Genomic DNA, 17,273 nt, shown 5'->3' on the forward strand with positions numbered 1-17,273 from the left:
TATCAATCTTCTTATCAAACTCAGCAAGAAAGTGAATAAACCCATTTCCCATAATGTTGAACTATTCCGTTAATGATACATGTGTCAGATAACCTTTCAGAATGAAAAGTGTATCAACCACTGGAGAAGCAAGCAGGCCTTGAGCGGCTACTTTTAACAGCATACCCAAATAAACCTTGGGCTGAGAAGATGCATTGCATCAAGTTGCTGTAATAAAGAAGACTAAACATGACATTCAATGTCTTTTGACATGTTGATACTTAGAGCTGCCCCCTGAAAGTTGGAGATTGGAATCAATGGAGAGTCGGAGAGCCTCGAGTCGATTTTTTTTTTTGTTTTTTGTCAGTCATTGTCAGGTGTACTTTTAGGCATTTTTAGTTACAGAGTGGCCGCTCCTACCTTTCACACTGCTCTCCAGGCAGCTGCAGACCCAGACCCAAGGTGTGTCTAACAGACAGAGGGCAGCTGCTCAGAGGAAGAGAGGCTTTGTCCAGTCAGGCTCTGAGATAACGTCATCCTCTGCTTTCTGCTAACAAGTGGTGAATTTACAGTTTAAAGCAACTTAATATGACACAGTCTCAGATTTTTTGTTTGATATCTAGCGTCAGCAAAATATACTGTTGCACATTTCCATTCTGCTGTTAGCGCGGTTGCATGCATTAGCTTGAAGGGCTAACTTGGCTTGTTTACTATGTTATGTGAACATCACCCTGAACTCTTAAATTCTCTATAAAAAAGGAACAAATAGTCAGATATTCATATTCATTGTGTACAGCCCTAGTAATACTGTACATCTAATACTGTGTTCTGTGTGACATGAAACCCTGCATGCTCCAGCTTTTGTCATCCCCTATGTACGTGCCTCACAGACTCCACCACTAATGATGAAAACTACTGAGCAATTACAGATCATAAATACGGTGATTGACTAGTGCTGGAAAAAATATTAGCCATAAATAGCATCGAAGATGATGTTTGAGCATCTTAAGGAGAAGACCTATAACATTAAACTCCAGACTTCTGGTGCCACGGTACGCTCATTAAGACATACATTACCTTTATCATTAAGAGCAGAGTTAATGATGCTAAAAGATGAATCCTCGGGGCACCGGCTTCCTGAGGAATATCATGCAACAGACTGCACACTTGTATGCACTGCAGGTCTATGCACTAAACCAGGTTAGCCTAAAGGACAGGGCTGAGTAGGCTGTTTTTTCGACATTGCACCTGCATATCTGTCCCACTTTCTGCTGTTGTCTACAGCTTGCTGCTCATTTTAGATTGTTCTGTCTCTGGAGGCACAAAACCTATTAAGTGAAACTAATACAAACAGGCAGCGAGGTGAGGTTCAGTGGTGGTGAAATTTTGGAAAAGTATCATGCTTTTGTTCAACTTTAACGACAGCCAAAGTTTTGGATTGAGTTGAAAAGCTGGCTGATGGCTTTACTGATCTCTTCGTCTCTCTGATATGCTGCCATTTTGCCACTAAACCACTCATTATTATTGGCTCGCAGTACACAGCATACTCCCTTTTGCTCTTTATCCATCTGTATTAATGTGCCAGTGTGTCCATACATGTTTTGGCTTCACAGAGTGGATCTGTGTTTGCGCGCCTCCCGAGGATGATTTACAAAGCATTGATTTTGAGGCTCACAGACTGGAGCACAATAAAAACTGTTGTTTATGTTCAGACGGGCGGGTGTTCACTGTCAAGGGGAACGGCATCTTGTTTTAGGGCGATGTAGAGCACCACGGGAGTTAACACGACAAATCATCTCTTTTTAACTGCCAGGGACGCGGGGACAGATGAAGCCTGTGCGATCGGTTATACACCGGCTTTTTGCAATAAGTCAATAAAATTGCCTCCACCAGTTATATGAAAATGGGCCGTGGCAGGGCCATGCTATACATTTCAATAAAGGCTGCAGATTGGAAGTGCAGCGAGACAAGGACAGAGCTCGGAAAACAATATGTAAAAGTCAGGGCCAAGCCAGCAGAGTGCCAGGCAATCAGGCCAAATAGGGCTAAATGACTGCCTTAGTTCAAATGATTATGTGCAGCACATATAGACGGCTTTAAATCCACTTTTAAAGGTGGTAATGAAAACCCCTGCGCTATTAAAGTGGCAATTCAGTGACACAAAATCTGTTTTTAACACAACACACACTGACAGTTTGTCTTATAAAGAGTGACAAAAACATGCATCACAACCCCTTCAAATGTTTGGAATTTTACAAAATGCTCTGTGGCCTGAAAAAAGAAACAATTTCCCTCTTACAGCTCAGAGAGGAGCCAAAGTCGAGACACAAATAAAAGGTCTGCTCCTTTGTATTAAACCCACGAAACTAAACCTCCTTGATTGTGCAACACACCTTAAAATTGGAGGGTTGCAAGAGTGCTGGGGTTTAACTGATCACATTCAAAGCATGTACAAAGCTAATGTGCTTCCACCTGAAATCAAGTGAAGTGATTCTAATTAAAGGATTTGACCCGTAGGTTTCTTTGTTGCTCAGTGTATGTCAGTGTGCGGAGACACGCATGGGCAACCAGGAGCTAACACAAGGTCTTCAACAGCTTACTGCCGAAAGGCTCAGCTTAGGAGAGGGATATAAAAAGGATTTCAAAGACCTAGATATTCCCTGGAATACACTTAGGACTATAATGAAGAAGTGAAGGAATTATGGAATCACCGAAAATGATTCCACATAACTGTCTTTGTAAAGAGCCCTTGTGGTTCTTTAAGAAGACACATGGGGTTTTCTCAGGAACTTCAAATCAAAGTGCAGAAATAGCTGCGCTTGAAATAAATCCTCCATCTCGACTAAAACAATATGAGCAGTAAAAGTCATCGCTCGCATGCTTATATGATTTATAGGCCAAATTTCCTCTGATCAATAAAAATAAATCAGCTAATAACAATATCAAATAACACAGAATCATCTTTAAATGCCACGGCTGATAAGCTGGCTTTATGGATTTTTCTTTTTTCAGGCTGTGAAATGTTAACTTAAGGGACAGTTCACCCCAAAATCAAAAATAAACATTTATCCCCTCACCTGTAGTGCTGCTCATTAATCTAGAATGTTTTAGTGTGAGTTGCCAGGTGTAGGAGATATCAGCCATAAGGATGTCTGCCTTCTCTTTATTATAAGGGAACTAGATGGCATTCGGGCTGTGGTGCTCAAAGCGCCAAGAAAAATAAAAAAATAAATAATACATTTTTAATAAACAAAACAGCAATGTCTCTTTCCAGAGCACCGCACTCTGAGATGGAGCAGCAGAGCGCAGAGCTGAGTGAATGTGTTACTAACTTAACCGTTCATTAATTCACATAGAAATGTAACGCTCTGTGTCTTCGACCAGCGGAGCTCTCATTTTAGTGTAGAATGCACCATGTCAGGTCACTCATTCTCCAAGACCACAAGTGTTATTTGAGTAAGTAAACATGGTATGCAATTAAATTTAGGTTTTGAGCCATGACTTCTTATATTTTGGATCCCAATGACACAACAAGACGACATTTTCAGACTCCTATGTAGCCAATAGCCCTGTGGTGGTGAGTCGTGTTTTGCCTGCAGCTAATAAAATGACGTAAAGTGACGTTGGCCCTTAAAGGGTCTATACAGTCTATGGTTGTGAGCAGCTTCATGTAGGAACTATTTTCTTTCTACAAAACTACACTGGCAGACTGTATCGCCATGTAGAAGGAAGCATGCATCTACTGCTGACACCTGGGCTGGCTACTGTTACGGCTCAGCTGAACATTTCACACTGTCACAAGCATTAGCTTTTTGTCCATGAGTACATGCATGCTTCCTTCTGCGCAGTGATGCATTTGATGAAAATAGATCCTACATGACACTGCTAACAAAAAGGTCTGTGGATTACCTTAAGAGTAAAGACTTTTGAGCTTGAGACACCACAAGCCGAGTGCCGCCTAGTTACATTACAATTGAGAGAAGGTAGACATCTCTATGGTTCTGGGGTTAACTGTCTCTTTATAAATTAACCTCGCAAAAGAGCCAAAAAAACAATAAAGCCTTTCAGCAAAGTGTCCCTGATCAACTAACTGGACATACAACTTACTGAAGTATCTGTCAGTAGCCTCACAAAGCCAGCCCACACATTTCACTTCTCTCACTGTGGTCTGAAAAGGCTCAATGTGCATTTTTTAAATAAGCTAGAGCGCAGTTATGGATCCCGCTGGGATGATTCCACTGCTGAGGCTTTAAGGTTAAAGGAAAAAATCCACCCACACATTTACATTGTTCTGTTCCAATCATTTTTGATAGTAAAGTTAATACCCACAACCCAGATGATTGCCCCTGTAGGTTAGAAAACATCACATCAACACTTTAAGCTACTGATCTTATCAGGGGCAAACTTTCTGCAACTGCTCCAATGACTCTGAATCTGACATCAACTCTACAGTATATGCCTTAAAGAGTTGTGTTAATGATATTCCATCCAAATGTGCCTAAATTGAATGTTCCAGTTTTCAATCAGAGAACACTTCAGTTTAAGGCACTGGTTAAAATTTAGCAAGAAGACAAGAGTGAGCCCTGCAAAACAATGTGGGAAATAGAACTGCACTTTTAGAAGTTAAATAGGAAAATTCAGAATAAACAAGTGAGAAACAGAACAAATGCAGATGCTTTCAAACAGGACACAGATGCAACCGAATGGTTTAATGAGTACATAAAAGCATGAGAATCATTTGCTACAGCCCCTTAAGGTCGTCACATCTCAAAACAATTCAACAGCTTTGGGAGGTTTTGGAGCGATGTGTTTAAACTGTATCCTTCACCGTCATCAAAACACTAAGTGATTTGAATTTGAATCGAAAGTTCAAATTTGTTGCTTGAACTGAAAAAACAAAAACTAATTACTTGTGTTTCTGAATTTCCAGAATTGTACAATAGCAAACTGAGACCAGACACAAAAAGGTATTCACTTGGCGTAATATTAATCTGCAGATGCAGCCTTTGTTTTTGTTACCAAAATAAACAACAACAAACAAACATACTGAGTAGCAATCTACTGCATCTTCAAGGCAGGAATATTTCATCTTTATACCACCTCTCTGTTCTGTAAAAAAGTTACAATCACGGAATGGGGGTGGAACTGTCTCGCCTCTGAGCTGAAAACTGAGGTAGTAACAGCACTGAAATGACATCTGTATAAATGGGACAGCCAGCCTGATGGGATCTTGGGGAGCATGGGTGTGTCCACAAATCGGGAAAACAATGAGATTCAGGAGCTCCTCACCCTCTGAGTAGAGCACGAGATCAGCTGCCATATAACAGGGGTGGTAAATGATTGCTATTGCCATGTTATGCCATTGTTAGTGATTATAAAGCACTGCTGGCGGGTATGTTATATGTCACACTAGAGGCCTACGCTATTGTGTTACATGCCACGCCCGTCATGCCTCTTTTAATTCTGCAATGCTAAGATGCTATCTAAAACCACACACCGGAGAAGAATGATGCCGCTGTCATTTGGTTCTGTGTAAAAATGCAAAGGCAGCATGAAGGAGGGACTTCACAGCAACTCCATAGTGCCATTTCTGTGATGACAACCGTTTGTCACAGCGGCCACACCCTTTGTTGTCATGAATGGGGAGAATAGCTACAGAGACCAAAACCGTTTTGTTTGTACCAGGCTGTAAACATGTTTATTTCTGCTTTAAAGTTGGGCATTTTAACATGGAGGTCTATGGAAGGTGACTCACTTTTGGAGCCAGTCTCAAGTGGCCATTCATGGAACTGCAGTTTTTAGTGCTTCCGCAGTGGCATCTTGATTCAGCCTTGGAGCCTGCTGCTTGGTAATTGCATAGAGTGGAAACAGTCTAAAATTAGCACCTGCCACTTGCCAAATGCAGGTTAATTGTTGGCAGGGGCGTGTAAAATCAAAGAAAAAAGGCACAACAGAAAGGCATCATATGAGGACATCACATTTTGGTTAACTTGAAATCAAGTTTAATTAGGTTGTATCCACACATGATTTTAAGCTAACACAGAGTTGGAAGAGGTATAGATGTTTCAGTAAAAGTAGCAATAACTTTGTTGGGGTGGCACTTGATGGGTGTCAAATGACTCGCCACACCACAGCGGTGCTGGTGTGTCGCTCAAAGCACGTGGTGGCCAAGGATATGTCAATCTTGGAACCCATCAGCTATAGGTCTGATGACAAGGAGCCAAGAGCCATTATTTCAGGCTGATGCGGTGTAGCCAGCAGATACCTGGGCCAAGACTTCCTTTTATTTTTGCTGGTAACTTCAGCTGACCGCTATCTGCATACAAATGCAGATAAGTGGTAAAAAGCTAATATCAATCTAAGTTGTCTTGAGACTATCGCCGATTGGTTCCGGGATTGCATTTAAGCAAAGGCATTCCACTCTCCACTGCCTGTTTGCCTGTGTTTAAACATGACTGGTCAAAACTACTCGGACTACAAAAGAAAACACTAACAATACCAAAATTTTGTCTCATTGTTTATAGAGATAAAGGTTATGGATATTGGGGCACAGTGGCACTGGACACAATGATGACTGAGTGGAAAAAATAAGTTTCAAATACTAAAATATTTTTGGAAGATGTCTTTTCCACTGAAAAACGCTCCAGTTTGAGATGACATTTGTCTTAAAGATAACCGGCTCTACAGCACAAAGACAAATCAGATCAGAATGGGATACATTCAGCTCTCATTCTCCATATTGAGCATATGGACTGACATGTTGACACATTCTAGACGACTGAGTAATTGTCTGTAACGTCTGTCACATTGCATAACTGTCAATTCTGACAAGTCATTATGTATCATATTCTTCAAGTCATCTTTGCATTCATACAAATGAAACACCCGCAAACGTTTTGGCTTACTGATTTAAGAAGATGTTCATGCCCACTGAAAAAAGAAAAAATGCTTTAACAGTAAATGTTATTTAAATTACTAATCATGATCAATTATTTTGGCAGCGGTGTTCAGCTCTCATAGTGCATTTCTGTGAGTCTGTGGATATAACTGCTGTACACGCTCTGTTTGTATTTCATTTTTTTCTATACTGTCTAAAACAACAGTGTTGAAAAATGTCTCCAGCATGGAGAATATGAGCACAATAAACCCGTGAAGAGATATGGCTATTTGTATACATGTCTCTGGATATCTGACCAAGGCCATTCAACACATAAGTTTGCCCTGAGCACTGTAGCGTGGGTTTAGGATATATAAGGATAAACAGTGTGACTGGGGAAGCAGAAAGTGGCCTTTCTTTTCATCTTGATTTCCACTCCGAGCACATGTACTGTACTTTACAACTGCAGGATCAAACACAAAAACAATACAACACAAAGGCTCTTTGTTCTTTATTTTTATTTTCTTTGGCGAGGGAAAGTTAAAAGCGTGAGGACGGGATGGATAAAATTGTACTTTATATAGAGAAACTGAGGTCCTGTTGTCTTACATGATGAGGTGGAAAGTCCCACTGTGTCTCTGTTAGGGAGTGGAGTGATACTGGACGAAGCAAACTGCAGCCTAGAAACAAGCCGTGATCATGGTTTGCTGCAACAGTCCGTGCAATATTTCTAAAAACAGCCCTAAAACTTTTCATAATGCAAACCACTGCATTTTAGCCTCTCTATTAAGAAAGCATTTATTTAATGGTTTCACCATCTCAGATGCCTCATTATGCACCAGCTCACTTTGCTGAGTGTGACTTGTGGCTCTTGCACTGAAGACCATGAACTCTTTTATCCAGCAGAGGGCAAACTTAGCCCTGACCTGCAGCTCTCAGCTATTGCATGTCAGCACATTGCTATATTCCACTGAAACTCCTCTTTGTTAAAAGCGGCTCATTTGCATCATATGTCCACAAAAGTAATACAAGAAGTGGTAAAAATCCACTGTGACAGGCTCTGACAGCATGAGATATTTTAGGATGCAGCACGTTCAGTCCGGTTTGATGGGTACTGAGGCTGCTGGGGGCACACAGTGGATATGCTTGTGATTTTAGATATGGCTCAAGTGTCTATCTCCCAACCAGCGGCGGCTGTTTACTGTTGTGTGCGCCATTTGTCTCTTAGGGCCTTGTTGACTGCTTGTGATACGCCACCAGATGGGCTGTCATGACCCAAGCATTTTGCCAAGCCAACCGCTCACTCAAAGGGCCAGGGAGGTCTCAGTGACTCATGCAATTACACTCCCCGTGGTGTCAATCATCCCCAGGAAAAACACAGCCACAGCCGAGCTGTTGCAGCAACACCAACACGGCTTTTGACTATGAATGTGCATGTTGTGTTTGCATGTTTTTTTTTCCTGAGCTAACATACTGTAATAAAGCCCCTGTTTCCTCAAAGGATTTCTTTTGTGTAGAGTGAGCTCAGGCAGGAGGGAGCACAGCTACAGCACCTGATGATTAAGTGCACACACCAGTGGTTATTACAAACAGAATGCCACTACAGCAGAATTAGCAATCTGCAATGCATTTAAGAAAAAAAAAATGCTTCTCCAACTGGTGTTAAAAGTGAGAAAATCTATTCTCTCTGTGTGTTGCATTATTCATTTCACAGGGGTTAGCTCTCAGGTGTGGCTCCCAGTGTAATTTCATTGTGTACACTCTAAACAAGTTCACATACAAATACAGAGAGAGGCACGAGGTGTGTTTGGGGTTTTTTCCCCCCGGAGTCAAGACGGCTTTGCTCACATTGCAACCAGGCAGCAGCTTTTATGTGTTGGACACCAGCATGAAAGAGCAACTTCAAAAGCAAAGATAGAGAGCAAAGGCTGTACTGTACAGCAGTTTGACCAAAGGCAGGGCCTCCACCTCCACTGTCATCACGAGGAGAAAAAGATTACTGGTCCTAATGAGCGGCAGAGGTTCCTCAAGTACACAAATTCAGAGTGCAAAGATGATTGAGAGAGGCGTACTCCTGCCATTTTACCAAGAGTGCAAAAAAAAAAAAGAGGAAAAAAAATCAATGATGATTTCCATAGACCCGAGTGAGGGAGTTGGAGTGATAACCGTGCATTACAATGGGCTCGCAGTGTAATGAGAGCAGGGATCAATACTTGGCACATTCGTGCCGGTGTTTGCCCTGCTGTTGGCCAACAAAGCCACGGTAATTAAGAAGTCTACCCTCAATCCACATACCTCTCAGCTTAGCTCCTGTGCTCCTTGAATTATCCGTTTAGCACTTCTGCACTCTGAATAACTGGGTGTCATGGTCATTTGTATTCTGATGGAAGCTCAATAACTGCAGAAACAAATGAGTTTTAGTTTAAAACACACACACAAAAAATCCTTGTAGTAATGAGATAGACAAATAAACCTCAGGGAATTTCCAATTATTTGACAGGACAAAAGTCCAATACTGTCAACTGACAGATTTAGTCAAGTGATCAATTTATATTTGGGCAATAGCAGTTAATACATATTCATTGCAGGGGATCGTCAATTTAGTTTTGTTTTTTTTCCCTCTCCCTCTCTCTCAACCGAGTCACACAAATTAAACTTTCATATTCTCATTATGAAACTATAATCAGAAGAATTGGTGGATTTTCTGGGCTTTGCAGATGCAGAGATTAGCAAAGTTGCAAATGGTTCTGAAACTGGGGGAAGCTAATTGGGATTTAGTGTGCACACACTGCGCTGCAGGGCTTTCGAGGGCTAAGATAATCAGACTAGCCTGCTGTGACTGAGACAAGACAAAAGAAAAAGGCACAGCAGAAACTACTGAGTCAAAATTAAGTTAAGCTCTGACGTGATCTCAGAGCAAAGGGACTCCTGCGAGCTGCAAAAATCCTACATTTATTAAATGTAGCCAAAATACATATCAAATCTGTGCAGAACAAATGATGTAACTAGTGCATATTATCATAGAAAGTCTGTTATAAACGGCTGATCAACCCTCAACCGAAGAAGAGACAGTAAAGGATTAAGGCAGTGGATTATGAATACATTGTGAGGCACAGCAAGACGCCCTTACAGGTGCATGTACTGCAGTACCACACTGCCCTCTAGTGGTCACTACATGTCCTGACACTCTTTTAGCACAGTAAAACTGCCATACAATCTCCTCCTCATTCTGATCTTTCAAACCAGTCAGTTAACACACAACATAAAGGAAGAGGTAATTGTGCATCAGTGAGGTATAATGTGCTTGTTTTCAATTTACTAACAAGCACAAACATTAACAAAACGGTTTGATGTTGCATGATGTTATTTACATTTCTTTATCCTGCAAGGTGACCATCACCACAACACTAATCTGGGTATAAACTGCAATGTGTGTTACTACTTGCTGGATTCTTGAGCTCGATATATGATCATGCTTAAAACTAAAGAAGGTAACTTTTTTAGTATTCATTCATTCATTCATTCATTCATTCATTTTCCATTACAGCTTATCCTGTTAGGGGCATTAGACATTAGGCGAGAGGCAGGGTACACCCTGGACAGGTCGCCAGACTATCACAAGGCTGACACATAGAGACAGACAACCATTCACACTTACATTCACACCTACAGCCAATTTAGAGTCACCAATTAACCTGCACGTCTTTGGACTGTGGGAGGAATCCGGAGTACCCAGAGAAAACCCACACTGACACAGGGAGAACATGCAAACTCCGCACAGAAGGAAATATGACAAAAGTTTATTTTATTTTTTTTAAACTATCACTATATCCTGACAGCAGTATATGAGGCAGATAATGTCTGGGGAAAAAAAATCAATGCTCCTCTGCCTCCTCCTAGTGCTCCTAATGGCATTTTCAAGAAGCACAAAACAACCAATCAGAGCCAAGCGGCCTCAAACACAGCTGTCAATCATGTCAACCACTGTTCCCTAACTGCGGTCAAACTAGGAAGCACTGATCAAATATGAGTCAAGATTCTGTCGCTGCATTGCCTATTTCCCATCTCTAATGTTTTCAAAGATGTATTTTAGTGTACTGTTTAGCTGTTAATTAAGAAAGTTTATGACCTGACCGGTGGGAAGTGCCTCATTTTGGCTCGACTGTTTCTAACATGACAGCCGGGTCAGTTGAACAGTATACTAAATTATGTTTCTGAAAACATCTGGGGCAAGAAAAAGGTATTGCAGTTACAGAATCTTGATGCATATTGGAACAGCGCTGCCTAGTTTAACAGTTTGATCCCAGTTCACGAGCAGTGATTGACATGATCAAAAGCTGCTGTATTGGAAAAGGCCTCGTGTTGTCTCCCGTCATGTGCTAGACTTTCTAAAGCCCTGAAGATCTGTTCTCTCGGACCACTTGAATAACAATATGCTCAAAGGTTATTATGGGATTTTTGGTCCAATGACGCCAAAATTAAACTGCCTACAGCAGCTTTAATATGAATTTTTATAGGCTATAATCCTAAGAAAAACAACTACAAGGACAAAACACTGCTTTATCATCTGATCTCACTGTGGGAGGCAACACGTTGCGGAGATTTTAACATAAAAGGACCTGTCGCCTGCTGAATGCATCACAGCTAATGATTGTTTTCATAATAGAATAAGCTATTGACTGCGTTCTTGATTCTTGATCATTTCCGCCATAAAATATCAGAAAACAGTGAAAAAAATGTTCATCAAGTTTCTCCGCAGTCCAAGACCACGTCTTGTTTTATCAAACCCAAAGATATCCCACACAACCATACACAAAAGAGAGAAGAAGCTAGTTTTCACACAGAAGAAGCTAAAAGTAAAAAATGTTTGGTATTGTTATTAAAAACAAATCAACTTGTCACTGCAGTTCTTCTAAATATCATCAATTTGTTAAGATATTTGGAGATATAGTTTATTTTTATGTGTACCTTGGCTCCTCCAAACTGCCTCATCTCTACTGCTGCTAATGACTTCCTACTTTTCCCAAAAGACCTTCTGACAACCCCCAGAAATGGGACTCCCTCTCAGAGCTTTATTTGTGCAGGCAGATAGAGTAATAATGTGAAAAGGAAACACAATGGGAGCAGTGTGACAGTTAAAATTACTAAAAAGCTACCAGAAGGGGAGGCTTTATTGCCGCAACAAAGCCCTGAGATGCTGCTGCACTGCATGATGGTCTTTAGAGGCTACTGTCAGTGGAGAAACTGTCTCTTCAATTCTCTCTGAGTCTTGAAAAAAAGGCTGCTGATCTGTGATAAGCGGGACAAAAAAATACAGTTGGTGATGCAGATAACCGGATCATCTTCTCTGGATTGAAACACCTTCTAAGCTGCTCTCCATTTAGCCAGTTAGCTTTGGGAATGACAAAAATACACCAAACAACAACATGGGTGCAGGAATGCTGGCTACACGGCCAATAGCTTCTTTTAAAGTCTCTTTTTAAATGTTTCGGGGTCAGTCATGAAAAACAAGACATGCAACCTGCAGAAATTGCATTACATGGAATTCTCAAGGACCCTCAAATAATCTCAAGACACAGCACACTTGCTCCCCTCTCGTTTCAGGTGTTTACGAACCTGTCAGAGCTTGTCACAAGCTGATGACCATGACCATGTGAGGCTTATCCTGTTGGGAGGCCTGCAGAACACATGCAGACCTAATCAGAGTGTCATTAATCCACGATGAAACGTCTCTGTGGCCGACTGTCAACATGACTGGAAATAGAAACTCCACAGAGGGAGAGAGGCAACTCATCAAAGAGAAATTCTCCGCAGCACCAAAGCTTTAAACAGGCACAAATAACAAAACCCCAAACAGTTTGAAATTGTAGACAATCCTGCCGGCGGGCTAAAAGTGGCCGCGGGACAGATAATGAAACGGACACTGCTGTCTGGAGACAAAAGTGTCTGGAGAGGTGTTTAGTCTGAATCTATTTTCTCTCTCAAAGTTGATGTGTAAGAGGAGATGAAACACCCCAGAATTAGAACAAGCAGTGAGTGAAAGCACCTGCAAATATTAAAGGATGGACACCAATATCACCCTGTGGAATATGCACTACACTGCAGATATGAAGCGAAGGGCAGTATGTAATAACGGCAACAGTGGATTACGAATACATTTCAGACAGTTATGGATTCTGTTATGGCAGAGGTTTGCTATCTTTGTACTCTCACAGCACTGTCAAGTGAACATAAGAAGCCCTTGAATTTAAAGTGGGTGCTATTTAACACCATTTATTATACAAAAGCAAATATTACAATACTCTTTTCAACTGTCGCTTGAATTGTTTAGGTCAGTTTGGTCAAGTTTTCATTTGTAGTACCAACATTCGTAGTGGCAGAAGATGTACGCCTCCACCACTTATCCATTCCTTTCATCTATTTCATTCAACCGGTTTCCCATGGAAGTTCAGCCTGCCTCAGGAGCTGCTGATCTTTCTATAAACTGCAATAACCCGAGATATTCTCTGTACAGCCATCACTGTGTGGTTTGGATCGGCCACCAAACAGGAACAAACTACAACGGACAGTCAGAACTGTGCCAGCCTACCCTCCATCCAGGACTTATACACCACCAGACTCAGGAAACAGGCAGGTAACATCACTGCAGAGAAGACCCTCTACATCCTGGTTCAACTTCTCCTCTCTGGTAGGTGCTACAGAACACTATACGCCAAAACAACCACACACAAAAAAACAGTTTCATTCCACAAGCTGTCACTCTGATGAACACTTAACACCAGTCTTTAGTCTCAGGAATACTTCCTGTGGAGTCACCCTATAACCCTACGACACCAAGCAATAGGGTTGCAAAGGTATAAGAATTTCATGGTACAATAACCTTCCTCGAAAACACTAATACAGAATTATCATTATCATTATTATTATTAGCAGTTACAATGACACTAAAAAATTTTTTTGGCTGATGGGATTCTCAGTCTAGCTGCATTTTTTCCAGTACTGTAGACAAGCAAATGTAAAGCGTATACACTTTCACAGTGTACCGCTGCAACCCTGCACTGTAAACATGAAACTATCTGTCAAACATAATCCAAGTACACTGTATACACCGTATTGTCAAATCAACTAACCTCATGCATGTAAGCAACCTGTTACATCTAACATTTTATATCTATTCAACCATCATTTGCACTCTGCACATGTGCACTATTGACCATTTTACTTCACTGTGATTACTTAGCTAACCATTTTAGCCATTTATTGCTTTCAGCTAACTAGCCTATTTAAACCGTGTATTACTTGTACCAAACAATTTGAACTGTTGAATCACTACATTATTAAATGTAATTTTTACATAACTAAATAGCTATTTCAACCATTCATTAATGACATTTACCCAACCATTTTAACTACCCCCACCCCCACCCCCCTTTTTAACTAGTTAGCTTACTATCTTAGCACTTTACCCATCCCTTTAAGCTAACTGCTTATACTGTTTCTCTAACACATTTATCTGACTATTTGAACTATGATGACTTTTAGCCAACTGTCACAATATTCTGCCTGGTTGCTTTTAACTTACTACTTTAGCCTTTTGTTACCTTTAGCTAACTAGTATATTTAAACTGTGTATTACTTTTACCTTTTCTACAGTTTGACCTGTTGATTCATTTTAGCCATTTATCCATTGCATTACTGAATAGCAATTTTAACCATTAGTTCATGACATTTTCCAAACTATCTCCACCCCCACGCCCTTTACTGCATACTTACTTTTAGCTAACTACTTTAGCAATTTACCCATCCCTTTTAGCTAACTGCTTAACTGTTTATCCAACAGTTATCTATTTGAACTTTTCATACATGACTTTAACTTTTCCTGTAACTGTTACACAATTTTTCCACTCGCTGGCTTGTAATTCATTATTTTGCCGTTACTTTTAGCTCGCTGTTACACTTCTCTGCTGAGCTGCTAGCTAGTATCACCATGGACGTATTAAGAGACCTGGGTACAGCATTGAGGGCAGAACCCCGTTCATTCCTATGAAAGTTGCTCAGTTGCACATAAAGCCAATAAAGCTCTTCTTCTGTGGTTTGAATTTAAACAGATGATCGCTGCTGCTTCCAAATCACTGGGCCCATAGAGCAGGTGCACTAGAGACGTCTGCCAGCCGAGCCAGCTACTTCTACTTAGCGCTCTGTTAGGGAAATGAGTCATTTCATGGGGGACTGTTAACACTCACAGAAATTTATCTACTCATTTACAGACATCTCTATCCCAATGTAAGTCCATGAGAAAAAGTATTTTTGGGCACAATGGCATCGTGTGCCGAACCCTTGAGTTGTAATTCTACTGTTTGGTTACTACAAAAATTGGCTTCAAAGCCCGGCACACTTCCTGGGGCCTGGATTTCACACACAATTACAACACCTTATCCTTAGGTATTACAGCTGGCTCGTTTTGTGTGTTTTTTTTCCCAATCAAATCCCGATTTCTATTTTCTGTTTATTTTATTTTTTACTTTTTAACTTTGTGAAGCTACAGTTTTTCCACGTAGCCCCTGGGGTACAAGTTGCCTGCTACGGCTGGCTGGAAATCACTTTATTATGGGATAAAACCCTTAACTATTAGAGTTCTGGCTATAAGAATACAATATCTTTAACTTTTCCCCCCCATTTATGACACAATTCTTGACATATTTTAGCATTTATCCTACATTAACTGTCATTTAAAAACTGGTGTTAACAAAAGATCAAACCGTCATGCATTCTGCAGGCTCTCTGCATGGTTTTTCCTGTGAAGTCTCTGGATTCTCGGTGTGAACTATTACGGCCTGCATCCTCACACTGAGAGAGAAATAGAAAAAACTGTCGGTGCTAATTAGACCGACTGTGTTAACCAACGCAATGCAACAGTGTGTTGTTAATTCCCGTCCACACCCATCAGGACTCATTTACCAGATCATTGTAAACACCTCTTATGAGTGAATACCTTCTCCAATCAATACACACATCAACTCCAAATATTTGTAGCCCCCCAAAATCAATATTTGTAAACAGTGGGAAATCTGCTGTGGATATTCCATGTGTCAAAGCTGCTGGTGATAAATAAGCTTTCATACTTCATCATCTCCACTGTTCGTGCATGTTGACAGAGCCAGATGTGTTGGGAATGAGAGCAGCCCCTGCACACACACACAAACACATACAGCAGAGCATGTTTCTCCTCTAATGGTTTCACTGGAAAGACTCTATCATACAGTCCCTACTCACTTTCTTTCCTCCTACATTCCCCAGCTTTTCTCCCCCTACCTCCCTTTCATCCCACCTCCACTCTCCCACACTCAGCCCCCTCTTCTCCCTGTTGACTATCCATCCACACAGCAGCAGCAGCAGCAGCATTCATCCTATATGTGGGTCACAGGCTTAGTAAAACAGTGCCGGTGTGGCACACTGTCATCATCTTGGATCTCATACAGCAGATGACTGTGAAGTAAGTGATCAAGAGCTTTGAGAGGGAAATTACATCAATTGCACCTGCTCTCTGCATCATTTTTTATTGCCTGAGGAAAAAAAACTTGCAAAAATAAGTATTAATTTTGCAGCGTGGACAACACAAACTGGCTTGTCTTGTTCACAAGCTTCCAACGTGCCTGTAAACTGCCAACTAACATCTTTCACTTTCATTAAGCCGATTATTGCAGCCAACAAATTGTACCCGGGACGGAATTTACAACATCTCCAAAGCGCACAGACGCGCAATAACCCAACAAGCAGAGAACAGCGCTTACCAAAGCTTTCCCTAAGCTTGCAAGCACCCAGCATCACAGCCATGCTGCCTCAGGAGCTGCACTATCCATGTCTGTGCGCTCGAGACAAGCAGGAGTAGAATAAATCACAACTTCTCCCAATAAGTCTCTTACCTTTCCAGCCTTGGAGCACCTGCGATACGCATTCGTGGCTCCTGCCGTTTGGTTCATGGCGAAAACTTCTGCGAAAAGACAAATACAGTCATGCAGTTTTACAGACAAAGTTACATTCAAGAGCACGTAAAGCTGGTGATTGTTTGGTTTACCTGGTGCGCTGGAGTCGCCCTCGCTGTGGATCTTCCTTATCTGCTTGCAAAGTGCGTGTTTGATATTCAGAGATGCGTAAAACTGTTTAATGCTCTCCCAGTTGCAGTCAGAGAATTTCACGACACCTCCTGTTTGTTGTTGCGAGCAAAGTGCTGCTGATCAGTCACGAAGTCAAATGTAAATCCGATGAGAAGTTTCCCTCCAAATCAGCTGACAGAAACTGGCAGATTAAACTCCACTCACTGTATTTTAGGACAATTACTCATTTGTATATACGCACTTCCAGGATGATAAAATGAACACTAACCTGCTCACACTGACGGAGCTGTGCGCGTGTGTGT

The 17,273-nt window shown here is 41.2% G+C and overlaps 1 protein-coding gene across 1 annotated transcript in view; it reads right to left on the minus strand.

Moving 5' to 3' along the window:
* Positions 1-17,063, minus strand: part of dpp6a (dipeptidyl-peptidase 6a) — a 350,581-nt gene extending 333,518 nt beyond the window's left edge. The window contains exons 1-2 of the mRNA XM_033638754.2: positions 16,932-17,063; positions 16,780-16,847 (exon numbers count right to left, since the gene is read on the minus strand). Coding sequence (XP_033494645.1) covers positions 16,780-16,836 — 57 coding nt within the window. The 5' untranslated portion in view covers positions 16,837-16,847; positions 16,932-17,063. The remainder of the gene's footprint in view (positions 1-16,779; positions 16,848-16,931) is intronic.
* Between the last annotated feature and the right edge of the window lie 210 nt (positions 17,064-17,273).

Source organism: Epinephelus lanceolatus, chromosome 20 (assembly GCF_041903045.1).
Source record: "Epinephelus lanceolatus isolate andai-2023 chromosome 20, ASM4190304v1, whole genome shotgun sequence".
NCBI lineage: Eukaryota > Metazoa > Chordata > Actinopteri > Perciformes > Serranidae > Epinephelus > Epinephelus lanceolatus.